General features: G+C 42.4%; 1 protein-coding gene across 2 annotated transcripts in view; it reads left to right on the top strand.

Moving 5' to 3' along the window:
* Positions 1–13,666, top strand: part of SLC37A2 (solute carrier family 37 member 2) — a 46,304-nt gene extending 32,638 nt beyond the window's left edge. Inside the window, exons 10-19 of one of the 2 annotated variants that reach the window (XM_032228710.1) lie at positions 1,270–1,360; positions 2,846–2,908; positions 3,415–3,500; positions 4,635–4,683; positions 4,894–4,967; positions 6,821–6,899; positions 7,995–8,092; positions 8,640–8,704; positions 10,895–10,942; positions 11,371–13,666. In XM_032228710.1, coding sequence (XP_032084601.1) covers positions 1,270–1,360; positions 2,846–2,908; positions 3,415–3,500; positions 4,635–4,683; positions 4,894–4,967; positions 6,821–6,899; positions 7,995–8,092; positions 8,640–8,704; positions 10,895–10,913 — 624 coding nt within the window. In that variant the 3' untranslated portion in view covers positions 10,914–10,942; positions 11,371–13,666. The remainder of the gene's footprint in view (positions 1–1,269; positions 1,361–2,845; positions 2,909–3,414; positions 3,501–4,634; positions 4,684–4,893; positions 4,968–6,820; positions 6,900–7,994; positions 8,093–8,639; positions 8,705–10,894; positions 10,943–11,370) is intronic. The other variant, XM_032228711.1, reaches the window with a different exon arrangement.
* The last annotated feature ends 1,136 nt before the right edge of the window (positions 13,667–14,802 follow it).

Here is a 14,802-nt window from a genome sequence, read left to right as displayed (position 1 = left end):
ATCCTAGGGATTTCATTTGCTTCCCAACCAACATCTATGGATGACAGTTTGATTTTGGTCTAAAGCAAGTGCAGGGGGGCATGCTTAGCCTTTCTCTCCACACACAGATCTCAGCTCCGAATCATTTTTCTCTTCCTTGGAATTATTCCCAACAGGAAACCAATTTAAAAGGATCATGCCAGCATCTTTAGTACAGTGGATCTAATAGCAACTGCAGTGCTAGTGATGATTTTGAACCAAGTAAGATATTAGCTGCATGGTGGCCTAGAAGTGAAGACCCTCACCTTCCACTTGGAAGGCTGAGAGTTCAATTCTAGGCAGCGACAGATGTTTCTCTACCAGGGTGCAAAGAGAAAACATTTGCTGAGAACTCCACATAGGCATCGGGAAGAGTACCCAGCCAGTAAATGCTAGTTCCATTCTGTTGCCCTGACTCATTTCATTCATTTTATTATATTTATATGCTGCCCTTTTCCCCCGAAGGGGACTCAGGGCGGCTAACAAATCAAATCAGGGAAGGGAGGGTTCAGACAAAAAAATAAAAAATGAAACATAACAATACATAATTTAAAAACACACAACAGTCATACCATTCGAGACGGGGGCAACAGCTCTTTAGCCCCAGGCCTGTCGGAACAGCCAGGTTTTAAGGGCTTTGCGGAAGGCCTGGAGGGTGGTGAGGGTTCGAATCTCCACGGGGAGTTCGTTCCAAAGGGTCGGAGCAGCCACAGAGACGGCTCTCCTCCGGGTAGTCGCCAGTCGACACTGGCCGGCGGATGGAATTCGGAGGAGGCCTAATCTGTGGGATCTAATCAGTCTAGTGGAGGTAATTCAGACTCCAATCTGAAGCAAGGGATTTCAAGGTTGTAAAAAGAGGAAAAAAAAGATATTCACTCTTAGCAAGTTTCCCTTTGGGCTGGTTGTGCAGGTCAGATGTGGGAAGATTAAATGTGATGGAAGGCAAAAGATTGGATCACTTCTCTGCTGTGATTGTCCTGACCTAAATTAGAGCATCTCTTAACAAAAATAAATGAATCAATGAATTGCCTGCAAGACTAGATTGAGTCCCCCCCCCCCGTTTTGTTACTCAAATTAAAGTTAAAAAAAAATCACAAGCTTCATTTAAGAAGGATGAAACAGGAAATCAGGAAAGTTAGATCACTGATCTTCTGTCCAGCATCAGATGTTGCTTTTTCTGCCTCCTAATTGATTTTTGAGCATTTGCTGATGACTAATCCCTCTCTCTCTTTGTCTCTCTCGCCATTGCAGGGAGTGATCGAATTTTCATTCTGCCTTTTGTTTGCCAAACTCGTCAGCTACACCTTTCTCTATTGGCTGCCGCTTTACATCGTGAATGTTGGTGAGTCAGGAGCAAGTTACTTCTGATCCCCAAATGATAATGCCGGTCCAGGAAGTTTTGACCTACTTGAGCAAGTTTGATTTATGGTGTTTCCAAGGACTGTTTTGACACATAACTATCCAGCACATCAAATTTCAGCCGTTGCATGCCAGCTAAATTTAATGGCACAACTGCAGGACCTTGAAAGCTGTTGCGTCAACTCTAAATCAGGATTAAGAAATTCAGGGGGTGGGGGGAAACCCCACAGAGTCTATCTCCTAGCATGGAAAATTCCAGACTCTGCCACAATTATCACATAGTCTTGCTTATTCGGCACCCAGCCCCTCCCTGGATGCAGAATAAGCAAGTTAAATGTGGCCTTTGGTTGGCGAAACATTGGCCAACATATTAATAGAGCATTACTTGAGAAAAGTAACACTCTGGAGCTATGTGAATCCTCATGGCACGACAAAACCGCGGTCCACTAAAGCGCGCCCGATTAAAGCGCGTCGCTGACATCATCAGCAGCGCAACAACAGCGACCGCGGAGAAAAAAGGGCGCTTTAAAAAGCGCTTTGAAAGCAAGCCGATTCACGTTAAGGTAAGGGTTAGGTTTAGGGTTAGGGTTAGGTTAAGGGTTAGGGTTAGGGTTAGGTTAAGGGTTAGGGTTAGGTTTAGGGTTAGGTTTCGGGGGGTTAGGTTTAGGTTTAGGGGTTAATTTTAGGTTTAGCGCTCACAGCGTGCTTTTTCCGTCGCGCTGTGATGACGTCAGGTACGCGGTTTCGTCAAGCGCGCCTTAGTCGAGCGCGCTTTAGTCGAACGCGGTTTTGTGGTGGAACCGTGAATCCTTGGGTGCTAAAGATTTTCAAGTCAATTATTTTGGAACAAAATAGATCAAAGTAAGTTGGAGCTTACTATCCAGCTTACTATTCTCGAGGTTGAATGGCCATGACTCTTCAAATTATGAACAGTAGTTTCCCCAATGCTGCTAATGAAGATCTTGTGTTATTTTTTAAATTGGACCTTTGAAGTATGCATGTAGTGCCTTGCAGCTGTGAGGTGCTGCTGATCCAAATAGAAATAGATCATGTTGGGGTTGCATACGTAGCAATTGTCAGACTTGGATGCTTACTTCAAAACTCCTTTCCCACTTTGAATCCTACCTATTGTTCAGCCCAACAAAGCATGTTCTCTGCCATGGGTCGTTGACCATCGTTCGTTCATTCATGTTGAGAGCCGAGGTGGCGCAGTGGTTAAATGCAGCACTGCAGGCTACTTCAGCTGACTGCAGTTCTGCAGTTCGGCTGTTCAAATCTCACCGGCTCAGGGTTGACTCAGCCTTCCATCCTTCCGAGGTGGGTAAAATGAGGACCCGGATTGTTGTTGGGGGCAATATGCCGACTCTGTAAACCGCTTGGAGAGGGCTGAAAGCCCTATGAAGCGGTATATAAGTCTAACTGCTATTGCTATTGCTATGTTTACTCCTCTTCCTTTCTGTTGTTGCAGCTCGCTTAAGTGCAAAAGAAGCTGGAGATATGTCAACTCTGTTTGATGTTGGTGGCATTATTGGTAAGTTGGATTGATTTCCCTGGAGCCTTCTTTTCATTTCTGCATCAGAGTCTAGGAAAAGGGGTGGCGTTGGGGCGATGAGTTGACGGTCAAGAGCAGGCATGGGTAGGAAGCGTTTGGGTGCAAATTCCACCCAAAGAATTTTCAATATTTGGGTGGCTTCTTCAGTGATTCGCACATCATGAAGTATTTCTTGACTCCAAAACAACAATCATCAAACGCCTTCCCTGCATTTAAATTTAGATTGCTGAAATGAAAGTAGGGCCACCAAATCTTGGCTGGAAGAATCTGGGTGAAGACTGGATGTCAGCCAAGCAATTATGCTTTTATTTGTGTTTTTGCTGCCGTTCCATTTCTTCCGGCAGCTCTAGTGGAAAGTAGCTGGGAGCTCAGTTCTGCTCTGGAAAAGAAAACTCTGGACTTAAGTGTAGGATCGGCACCTGCCTTCCCACCAGCTCTTAGCTTTGGCATCTTCTGCTATGAAACTATACCTTTTTGTCCTGCAGGTGGCATTGTGGCTGGTCTCATATCGGACTACACTGGAGGCAGGGCCACCACTTGCTGTGCAATGCTTATCCTGGCAGCTCCCATGGTGAGTATTCCCATATCACCTTCAGGTTCATAAGTACTGTATCATTTTGGGAGGAGAAACTACAGTGTTTCCCTGAAAATAAGACCCGGTCTTATTATTATTTTTTGCTACCAAAAACAGATCTTATTTTGGGGGGTTGTCTAATTACCGACTCACCTCGCCGTGGTGGCACTGACAGCCCAGCATGAGCCTGCTACCAGCCCACTTCTTCTGCCGCTGCTTGCGTGTGTCGCCTCCGGCTTCCGTTTTGCCATCAGAGACCTTCCGGAAGTCCTCTGCAGCCGATAAAAGAGTTCCGGATCAATCCAGAGCTCTGTTATCGGCTGCAGAGGGTTTTCCAGAAGGGCTCTGGTGGCAAAACGGAAGCTGGGGCGATGTGTGTGAGCGATGGCAAGTGGCCACAGAAGAAGTGGGCCTGCAAGGCAAGGCAGGTATCGGCGTGTGTGAGGCCTGGTAAGTAGGGCAGCTCCCGCATCTCCACACTAGCTTAATTTTCACCCATGTGTCTCACCTCACCTCACCTCGTGCACCCCGGAATGGGCGGGGTCTTAACTAGGGCTTATTTGGGGGTAGGGTGCACATGTAAAAAAAATCAAGCTAGGACTTCGGGGTAGGTCGTATTTTCGGGGGGAAATGGTATGTAAGAAGATTGTTAGCTTTATGCAGTATTCTGGTTGATCATTGATGGAAAAGCTAGCGTTGAATTAAATAAACATTTCACTGGCAGTTTTTATGTACTGCAATCTGATTTGCAAATAGTTCCATCTCATTATATATTTTACCAAATAAGCCATAATTGTCTGAGATTGTACAACAAGCTAAGCAGAATTCAAGCAAACCTTGGCCTATATTTTAGAGGCAAGGTAGCCTCTAAGCCCCTCTTCCAACTTTAGGTTGTCTTGATGTTTTGAAGCAAAGTTCCCACAATTGTTTGCCTTTAGCCACGCTGCTTGCAATTAATGGAAAGTTTGAAGAGTCCCAGATATTTTGTGAAGATGGCATTGTCAAAAATAATCGGCAATATAAAAAGGGTCCGTGGCCACCACCTGTTTGAGACAGGCGCTCTGTTCCAAGTTGCTGGTGCATTTTTCTTTATGGATGAATTCTCACTTGTTGCTTTGCTTTTGGTTCCAGCTCTTTCTGTACAACTATGTTGGCCAAAATGGACTAGGTACATCCGTAGGTAAGAACACATTCCTTTCTGGAGATTTTTTTTGCTACAAATGCATGTTAACTTCCCAAAAGAAAATCTGGACTGATTCTCACATTACATTGACCTGGAGAGCAATATTTACCTTTTAGTTTATAAGCCAAGGACTACCTGTCCTTAGCTGGAAAATAACCTGGTTAGGTTGTAGAGCTGACGATCCTCTTCCTTTTTTCTTTTCTTCAGCAATGCTCATTATCTGTGGTGGCCTTGTCAATGGCCCCTATGCTCTCATTACAACTGCCGTGTCAGCTGATTTGGTAAGGATGAACTTGTTCTTTATTCTTTATCCTACTACTTTTTGGCTTGCCATCTGAGTCAACTCTGGCAACCCACAACTTTTAATTCACTCGGGTGCAGTTTTGCAGCCCTGCATGTGTACGTTTGTGGATTTTTATTTCAGTTTCCCCCCGAGGGGAGGCGATACTTTGCACAACTATAATTTAGTGAATTAAAACAGTGGCCAGACTTCACGTATACGTAATGTGTAGTTCATCCCTCATTTGGCATCAAATGTCAAAACACCCTGATTCTGATATACATAGCTATGGATGAAATACATTGCATCTTCATCTGCTTTAAATTTTCTGAGCTTGAACAGACTCATTGGACTAAGATTTTACATGCATAGCACAGTGGTTCATTTATGTGGGCACAGCTAAGACATTTCTTTCCACCCAGTATAACACGACATCTTGGATCAGTGAATCTCAGGAGAATGGAAATTCTTGGCTTAAAGTAACCCATAGAAGTTGAAACTTGGAAGGAATTTGAAACTTGGAAGAGAGCTGATTCAAAGCAATTCTATTTATCCAGCAGATATTCTGGAAAGCTTTTCTGATTCTCCCATGGGCCAACCCTTCTCCATAGTAACTGTTCACGTAAAAAAAAAAAATCTTCACTCCTCTTTTTGGCTGAAACTGATAAATATCTAGCTGATCTTCATTGCAGCAAAAATTGTAATTGTCACAGGAAGCTGTCAAAGACAAAACACAGAAAAACAGAAATTACACTATGTAGTAAGCAAATTACCAGCCTTAGCAGGGGTGGGTTTCTCGCCCCATTCCAACCGGTTCGGTTGGAACGGGGCCGGCGGCGTCCTCGTGCACGTGCGGGGTACACGCATGCGTACTAGCGTCTGCGTGACACTCCAGCTGCTCCTGGCCGATCGCACAGGCGCTGTATGCATCCTGCGCATGCGTGGAAGCGCAGAACTCGTCAAAACCGGGTAAGGACCGCGGGCGGGCGGGCGGGCCCTTCGCCGTTCCCGGAAGTTACTTACTTCCGGGTTCGGCGACCAACCGGTTCGCAGGGACCGCCGCAAACCGGTTGAAACCCACCCCTGAGCCTTAGCAAACTATTCGCACCCTGAGTCCTTCATATAGGATTCAGAAAGCATTCCTTTGCCAGTCCTGAGAGTCAACTAAAACTGTTTTATACCCATGGACAAATAAAATGTAAGATATTTTTGAGCTCTATGAAATTGCACACTGGTACTTGTGCACTCATCATAAGCTGTTCAAGCACTGTTCAAGTTTTTTCTTTGCAATTGTTTATATTATTATTATGTGGTTAATCTTTGGTGAGATTCACAGCCTTTGGGGCTGGTTGGTAGCTCAACAGCTTGAGTCCTAACCAAGGACCTAGGAACTGTTAAGGTAACGTCGGAGGATATAAGCTGTTCCAAGTAGGGCGGTTTTTTGTAGAATCAGAATGTTCAAGTCTGATAAATTTAAAATTTCCAAATAGCCAGGTAGCCCTTTGGGTATTGCTCCAAGGGTTCTAATTACAATCGGGACAACACACAATTTCTTTTTCCACAGTCGCTCAATTTCAATTTTCAAGTCCCGGTATTTTGTGATTTTTTCTTGCTTTTATCTTCAATTCGTGCATCACCAGGTATTGCAATGTCAATGAACCATACTTTTTTCTTTTCAACTATTGTTATGTCAGGTGTGTTGTGGGCCAAGTGCCTGTCAGTCTGGATTCTGAAGTCCCACAAGATCTTGACTTTCTCGTTCTCTAAAACCTTCTCAACCTGATGGTCCCAGTGGTTTTTGATGTACTCAAATCCAAACATCATCATCATCATTATTATTATTATTATTTCCAGGGTACTCATGAAAGTCTTCAGGGAAACGCAAAAGCTCTCTCCACAGTCACAGCCATCATTGATGGAACAGGTTCTGTAGGTAAGTAGCCACATGGCTGCCAGTTTAATCCTTGATTGCATTTTAAGAAACCTTGGTTGGGCTTAGTAAAGATCTCAGTAAAATTGAGGATTTTTTTCATAACAATGAGAAATGGATAGTCTTTCCTTCACACAGGTAGTCCTTGAATGACGACTCAAATTCACAGAACATCACAACTGAATCATAAATAGCTTTGGGGCTGTCCATAACAGTCATTAATCAATTGGTTGTAAGTGAAGGATTATACTAATACAATGTGATCCATTTTGAGTCTGAATCCACTCTTACGAATGGCTAGGACAAAGTCCGCATTGTCTGGTCCCAGAAACATTCAAACAGCTGCACATGCAGGGATTTATGTTGACCCACAGTCTTACCACCTTTCCTGCAGTTGTGTCTGCATCTGAAAGAACAACATTTTGAACACATTATCTTGTCCAGTTGAAGCTATCAAATAATTCTCCGCGTTAAAAATGGTTCTCATTTTATTGTCCATTGCGCTGAATTTAAGAAATAAAGGGAGTCGGTAAGATATAAATTGTTGGTAAAATATAAATTCAGTACAAACATAGTTTGTCGCGAAAGTGACTGCCTGCGAAGGCTCCTGGATTGGGGCTGAAAGGCAAAAGCAGAAGCTGCATGCTCCCTCCCATATTTGGGTCAACCAGGTTGCCCCGATAGACAGGTTTCACCAGGAAACAATACTTCGTTGTCCATCGTTTCCTTCACAACTCTAGCTAAGGACCTTGTTCCCACCTGGCATGTTATGTCATGGTCTGTAACCACATGCTTGTGGTTACCTCATTTCCCCTTCTTCACCACCTTGAGGACAGTTCCTAACCAAAGACTCCCAACTCTACCATCATGGAAGATGTGCACCATCTACATCAGTGGTCTCCAACCTTGGCAACTTTAAGACTTGTGGACTTCAACTCCCAGAGTTCCTCAGCCAGCAAAGCTGGCTGAGGAACTCTGGGAATTGAAGTCCACAGGTCTTAAAGTTGCCAAGGTTGGAGACCACTGATCTACATGACATGAGCTGGACTTTCGTTGGGCTCCTCGGATGCTGATCTTTGGTGTGGTTTCCATTTTCAGGTGCTGCTCTTGGACCTTTGCTAGCCGGTTTGATCTCCAGCTCTGGCTGGGATAATGTCTTCTACATGTTGATTTCAGCCGATATTTTGGCGTGTCTGGTAAGTACTTTTCAGGAACTTTCTGCTCCCACTTAGCAGTCAATTAAATTTGTTTCACTAAATGTGAATGGCAGAAGGTGAATTCTTTTTCCAGTTGCACTTTAAAAAAAAAACAAATTGGGGACCTGCATCACGAAATTTGGAAAGAAGCAATTAATAGAAGACAGTGCATCGGTTGGAGGAGCATGAATGCCTTACATTTGTATTAAAATAAACCAGATAAATGTAATTTATTTAGAGCCGAGGTGGTGCAGTGGTTAAATGCAGCACTGCAGGCTACTTCAGCTGACTGCAGTTCTGCAGTTCGGCTGTTCAAATCTCACCGGCTCAGGGTTGACTCAGCCTTCCATCCTTCCGAGGTGGATAAAATGAGGACCCGGATTGTTGTTGGGGGCAATATGCTGACTCTGTAAACTGCTTAGAGAGGGTTGAAAGCCCTATGAAGCGGTATATAAGTCTAACTGCTATTGCTAATCCACTATAAACGTTTGCTCAGACTTACAAAATTCATGGAAAAAGTAATTTTGAGCATGTCTTCTGCTTTCAGCTCCTTTCACGAGTGGTATTCAAAGAAATTCGAGATTGGTGTGGCTGCTATACAAGAAAAAGAGGGTAAGTATTTGAAAAAGCCATATTCCAGGTATTGATAACCTGTGTTCCAGTCCTTTGGAAAAGTTCCAGTACAAAATTCCCTAAATTTTCAACATTATGAATCTCATTTTACTTCCCAAATTCATGGAAGCCTAACTCTAACCCTGCAGGCATGAGACAAACCAAAATCTCCAAATCTGTAATGTCCCCTTAACTGATACCATATGTTGTTATAGCTTTTGTTTGAAGCCGAGGTGGCGCAGTGGTTAGAGTGCAGTTCTGCAGGCCACTTCAGCTGACTGCTAACTGCAGTTCGGCGGTTCAAATCTCACCGGCTCAAGGTTGACTCAGCCTTCCATCCTTCCGAGGTGGGTAAAATGAGGACCCAGACTGTGGGGGCAATATGCTGACTCTGTAAACCGCTTAGAGAGGGCTGAAAGCCCTATGAAGCAGTACACTTATAGTCTAACTGCTATTGCTATCAATAATATGGGATACAAAATAACTTGTCTGAATATATTCACTATTTCTCTCTTCCTACTTAATGGAGGGAGAAAAAAATGTGCAAATCTGAAGTATAGTATTCCTTGCCGCATTAATTTTCCTTCTGTCTTGTGGCAACTCTTGAGTTCAATGCAGCTGTGGAAGTTCTGTGAGCGAAATATGCTTCTGGTGGCCTATTTATATTTTAAAAATTAAAAATGACACACTAAAACGGCAGGAATATTTGAGAAGTTCTAGCTTCGGGAGTGCTGAACTAAATGAAGAAAGAATTTGGCCTGTTATAAAGCAGCATTCAGTGAAAGCCATGGCCAACTCTGAAATAACATGCAGGTTTGATAGTAGATTCACAGACACACACACATACACATACACACACACACACACACACACACAGAGTAGTGATGTCAGATGGGCTCCTGTATTTTCAACACAAGCCTAAACATGTTGAATTCATCATAGAACTCACTTGAGTAGGTCACAATTTTCAGGTTGTTTGTTTTGCTAAACCTGTCACTCCAAACTTGTTGCTCAACAGCTTCATTTTCCTTAACTTCTAAACAGTTTGGGGATGAATGTTATAAATCCAATGGTTGGAAGGCAAGAATGTGGGAATGTGTACTCTAAACCATGCCTATTGAGAGAGGGTGGTCTTCTTTTTTACTAGAGCCACTTAAATAGTTCACCCAAAAATCAATTAACGAATTCAATGAATTTCAACTTGAGGAAACTTCACACAAGACATCTTGGGAAATAATTAGACTTGACTTTACTTGTCCCAAGAAAGCCTTCCACATCATACTAGGTGCATCTGAGGCTCTATATCCTAATCTCCTAATCTTGTTAACATTCAGGGTTCAAGACCGACCACCAAGTGTTTTCCATTCTAGTCCTGTTCCCTATTTTTCCTTAATAATCTGTGGTTACCAGGTATACTTGGAGGTCTGGAGGTGGATTGCAAGTCCCTTGTAAAGGGGAAAAAATGGAGAAAGGAGAAATGAGATTTTTCCAAAATCAGGATCATTCTTTCTTGTTCATCAGTGATCTTGCTTTGGCTCATCTTTCTTTCTTTCTTTCTTTCTTTCTTTCTTTCTTTCTTTCTTTCTTTCTTTCTTTCTTTCTTTCTTTCTTTCTTCTTCCTTCATTCTTCCTTCATTCCTTCTTTCTTTCTTTCTTTATTCTTCCTTATATTTTTATACTGCCTGACTCGTTCCCTGAGTCTGTTATTAGAAACAGTGATGGCATATTGTCCTTCCCTCTTTTTTCAACTGACTTTTGTCCTCAGTCTAGGAGCATCTGATTTAAAGCTTCTCCTTAAATCAGGGCATAACTTAACTAAGCAGGGCCCATTTAGTAAGTTATGCCCTAATGTAAAGGGTAGCTTTAGGTTTTGAGAAGGTTTTAAGTTAATCCACAAGCAAGGCACCACCAAAAGAAAGACCCCGTCTTTGAGGGTCTCTTGCTTAAGAAAGCCAACAGGTGCAGCTCAAGATCTTTGGCAAACAGGCAGGTTCCTATAAGATGTTGCTTGGGTGAATGCGCCCAGGAGAGACAGTAATCAATGGGAGTTCCCCCTTGCTGGGAACAGTTAGCCCAACCATTGAGAACCACTACTTTACAAGCAAGGAACCCTGCTGAATGTCTTCTGCATACGCTTTTCCATCTTCCTCCAAGATACCTGGGTCCATTTTATGTTAATTATATTTGCAGGTCAATCACCATTTTTTGAACAGTCATGCTCTGGGGCCATAAATCCCGGTAAGTCTGTTTCAAGCCCCTGGTGTACCTTGATAGGTCTCTTGGCTTTGGTGTCTTTGGTTCCAATCATTAAAGATGCTCTTGACCTCCTACACCTTCCGGGAATCTTTTTTTTTCTTGAGTATCTGGTGGTGGAGAAAAATCAAAGTATCTGAGAAAGAGCCTTGCTCAGTGATTAGAGTTCTTGGGATTTCTGCACTCTTTTCTTGATTAAAGGAAGAACTGAACCTCAAGCTTCTGATGTCTTCTTTCTCCTGCCTTTTGAAGGCTAAGCCTAAAATGCAGTTGGTGACTCTTGAATAGGATGTGCAAGTGGCACCGTTTGGCCTCGGTTGGGATCCTGAGAGGTTCTCCCAAGGTCTTTCTCATATACCATTAAACCGTCTGACCTGATGACATTTCTAATGTTATCCTCTTGTGTGTTGCAGCTTTAAAGAATTCTGATATGGTCTGCCTGGCCATAGGAGTCCATCGAGGCAAGAAGAAACAGCATTGCCAAAAGGGTCGGTTTTTTTGCCCTCCACCTACGCACGTGGGATGAATTAATGACGCTCCAATGTGCTCCAGAGACAAAACTTTTCCTACAAAAAAGCTAGCCAGGTCAATCACTGGCTTCACTTTAGGTTTTTTTAAAATGATTGACGGTGGAAAGCAGGGGGGAAAAAAATACAACAATAGAAAAAGAATGAGCATATTTTGGATCCAGTTGGGAGTCCCCATACTTTCGTTTTTTTCTATCAGTTGCCAGATGCATTCCATTTTGTTTTTTATTATTAAAAACAGAGAACCAGTCCAGGGTTCATTTCTCCACCTGGAGGAAGAAAAAGCTTCAGTCCTCTTGCTGCTTCTTCCACAGTCCCCTTTTTTTTCATTTCTGGAGATGTTTTCATTTTATGCAAAACCACTGCCAAGTGTTTAATTTGAATTACAAGAACAACCCAGGGAAAAGAGGTTTCCTCTTAAGCCAAACACTTTTTTTAAAAAACTAAAAGTTGTATGTTAATGATAGCTATTTCTACTACAAGGACATGAAGCCCGATGTAAAATAATACCACCAGCAGAGGCTGTCACAGGGTGAGCTCAGAATGGTGCTAATAAACCATCCTTAAACTCAGAAAGAAAAAACTTGTGTTGTAGAGGTGAATAACATTTGGGAGGGAAAGGCTAGTGAGCTTCAGAAAAATGAGACATGGCAAACATTTGGTTGTTGTTGAACCCGCAACTTTAAGGGATGTGTCAGAAGAAGGAAACAAGCCACGTCCACAACTCTTGTCAGAAGACCAAATCATCCCGTTGTCTAATTCCTACTTTAAGTCTCCTTGAAATATCTTCAACTATAAAATATCCTTGAAATATCTTCAACTGGAAAGCCAATGGAAGGCTAATTGAATGATTTCTTCTTATTGAAAGGAAGAAACATTTAGAAGAAATGTTAAATGTTTTCACCTCCCCTGCTTGCAATTGGTCAGTTGCAAATGGTCAAGTGTGATCAAGACTTCTGGGATCAACTGGATCTAATTTTGGACACACAGGAATGAAAACAACCCATCTTCATTGAGCCGGATTTGAGACTTTGTGCATCTAATCTCTTTTTTTTTTCATATCTCACACCAACACAAGAGAGCTGTTGCTCTTGATGCAAACATGGCCAACACATTTTGCTGTAAGCTCTTTTACCCCAATTGTCTCAGGGCAAAAAAATTATAGTGGATGTCAAACTATTCAAATTGGATGTTTGGAAGAACAGCCAGATCAGCAGAATGGGGGTTTCGTTCTGATCTGGGATATACCACATTCTTCTGGGGATGTGTTTGAGTTTGTTGAAGATGGCCTCCAGGGTAAAACACCTGTCTTCAGATCATCCGTTGCACAGAGATTCCTTAAGAGTTAGGTGTGAAGGAATGCAAGATTTAGGTCTCTGTGGAGCCCCTATTCTACTTTTGTTAAAGCTAGTCACCTAATGTTATGGAAAAGACTTTTTCTTCCCTGGAGAAGAAAATGTTAGTAAAATTATCCTAGGGGATTAATAAAGGGTGCTTACATTTAACTCAGTTATCACTAGGCCAGGGATGTGTTTTGTCTTTCATTAAGTACAGTCATTGTATTTTCAGTGGACTGCAGTGGACTTCAAATACTTCAAGGAACCACTTAAAAACAGAGATGCAATAGAGTGGTCTTTAAATGGTCCCCTCGAGCTCTCTAATTTATCTCAAATCACAATGGAAGGCCTCATGAAGGGAATTTCATCCTCCCTTCCAAATTAGGATCCCCCCCCCCCAGATTAGTGAACTCAACCAAGGAAGCTGCAGAGGGATTAAAAGAGCCTTGTCTGTGAAATTCAGAAGCGAGTAAGTTCAACAGTGCTAAGTCAAATTGGAAAGTATTTCAGCCAAATTAAGAAATATCAGAAACCCCACTAGCAAAAGTTTATGTCATAACAACTCTTATAGGCTTTTAGTTCAGAGGTATCCAACCTTAGCAACTCTAAGACCTGTGAACTTCAACTCCCAGAATTCCCCAGCCAGCTATGGAAGAATTTTGGGAATTGAAGTCCACAAGCCTTAAGGTTGCCAAGATTGGACACCCCTGCTATAGATTAACATGAAGCTCTGGATAGTTTATGTAATGTTTACCATCTTGTCTGTAGAAGAACTTGCTAGTGATGAAATCTTGTGATGTAATAGTTCCATTCGTGTAACAAGTAAAGACTCGCCATGAATTTTATTTATACTGTAGCGTACTTCATTCGGGTCTGCGGAGGTATGAGACTAATGGCCAGGTCTAAAGTAGGCCAGACTCATACCTTAACTTGCCTTGTGTATTTCAACTTTTAATCAATCTGATTCATAGATCATGCCAAGCCTGTCATTGGTTTGGGCATAGCACTTTAAGTAAATTCTGTAATTGCTTCAGAAGCCATGGTTAAGCCAACAGTGGCTTATTGGGACTAAGACTGTAGCCATCTCAGCTGCTTGATTTCTAGAGTGAACAGTTCCAGCCAGCACTGATAACATTGTAATACTGAATTGTAAACTGTCCCTGGACTTGTCTCTGAGCTATCTAACTACCCTTGTCTCTTTTTGTTCTGAATAGCTATTTATCTCCTTAACAGCCATTCATATCCATCAGATATCCCCTGCGGATACCTTTGTTATGCATTATATATATATTTTATAAGAGAAGGTTTCTTTAAAGGAGAGTTGGAATACTCTAGCTGAGGTGCCATTTATATGATGGCTTCCACTCCCATCAGGGTGAATCTAAGCATAAATAACAGATTAACAGGGTTGGGACTTTGTAGGTCATCTAGTCCAACACCCCCCCCCCCCGCCCAAGCTGTACACCATTTTTGACAGATGGCAGTCCAGTCTCTTCTTGAAAGCTTTGAGTGATGAAGCTCCTACAACTTCTGAAGGCAACTTCTGTTCCATCAGTTGATTGTTCTCACTGTCACAAAATTTCTCCTTATTTCTAGTATTGTCCCCATCAATCTACAGCAGTGGTTCCCAAACTTGGCAACTTTAAGATTTGTGGACTTCAACTCCCAGAATTGCCAAGTTTGGGAACCACTGATCTACAGTGAAGAGTGCAATCCCCAAGGCATTTAAGGCCACCTAGACCAAGTAGCCCCAATTTCTAGAGTGACTGAAAAGGTGGGTCAATTAGAAATTAGCATTTGATGTTTGCTTTTGATACAACCACTGTTAGTAATTATAATGGAACACATGAATAATAACCAAACAAGAACTATGTCCTCGTGTACAATTTTTAAGATATTACATGGACTGGAAATACATCAAACTTTTCAAGGCCTCCTTTATCTAAAAGGACCCAAATGTTTATGAGACGTTTTGTTAGAA

Source organism: Thamnophis elegans, chromosome 13 (genome assembly GCF_009769535.1).
Source record: "Thamnophis elegans isolate rThaEle1 chromosome 13, rThaEle1.pri, whole genome shotgun sequence".
NCBI classification, from domain to species: domain Eukaryota; kingdom Metazoa; phylum Chordata; class Lepidosauria; order Squamata; family Colubridae; genus Thamnophis; species Thamnophis elegans.
This window is presented reverse-complemented; position numbering and strand designations above follow the sequence as displayed.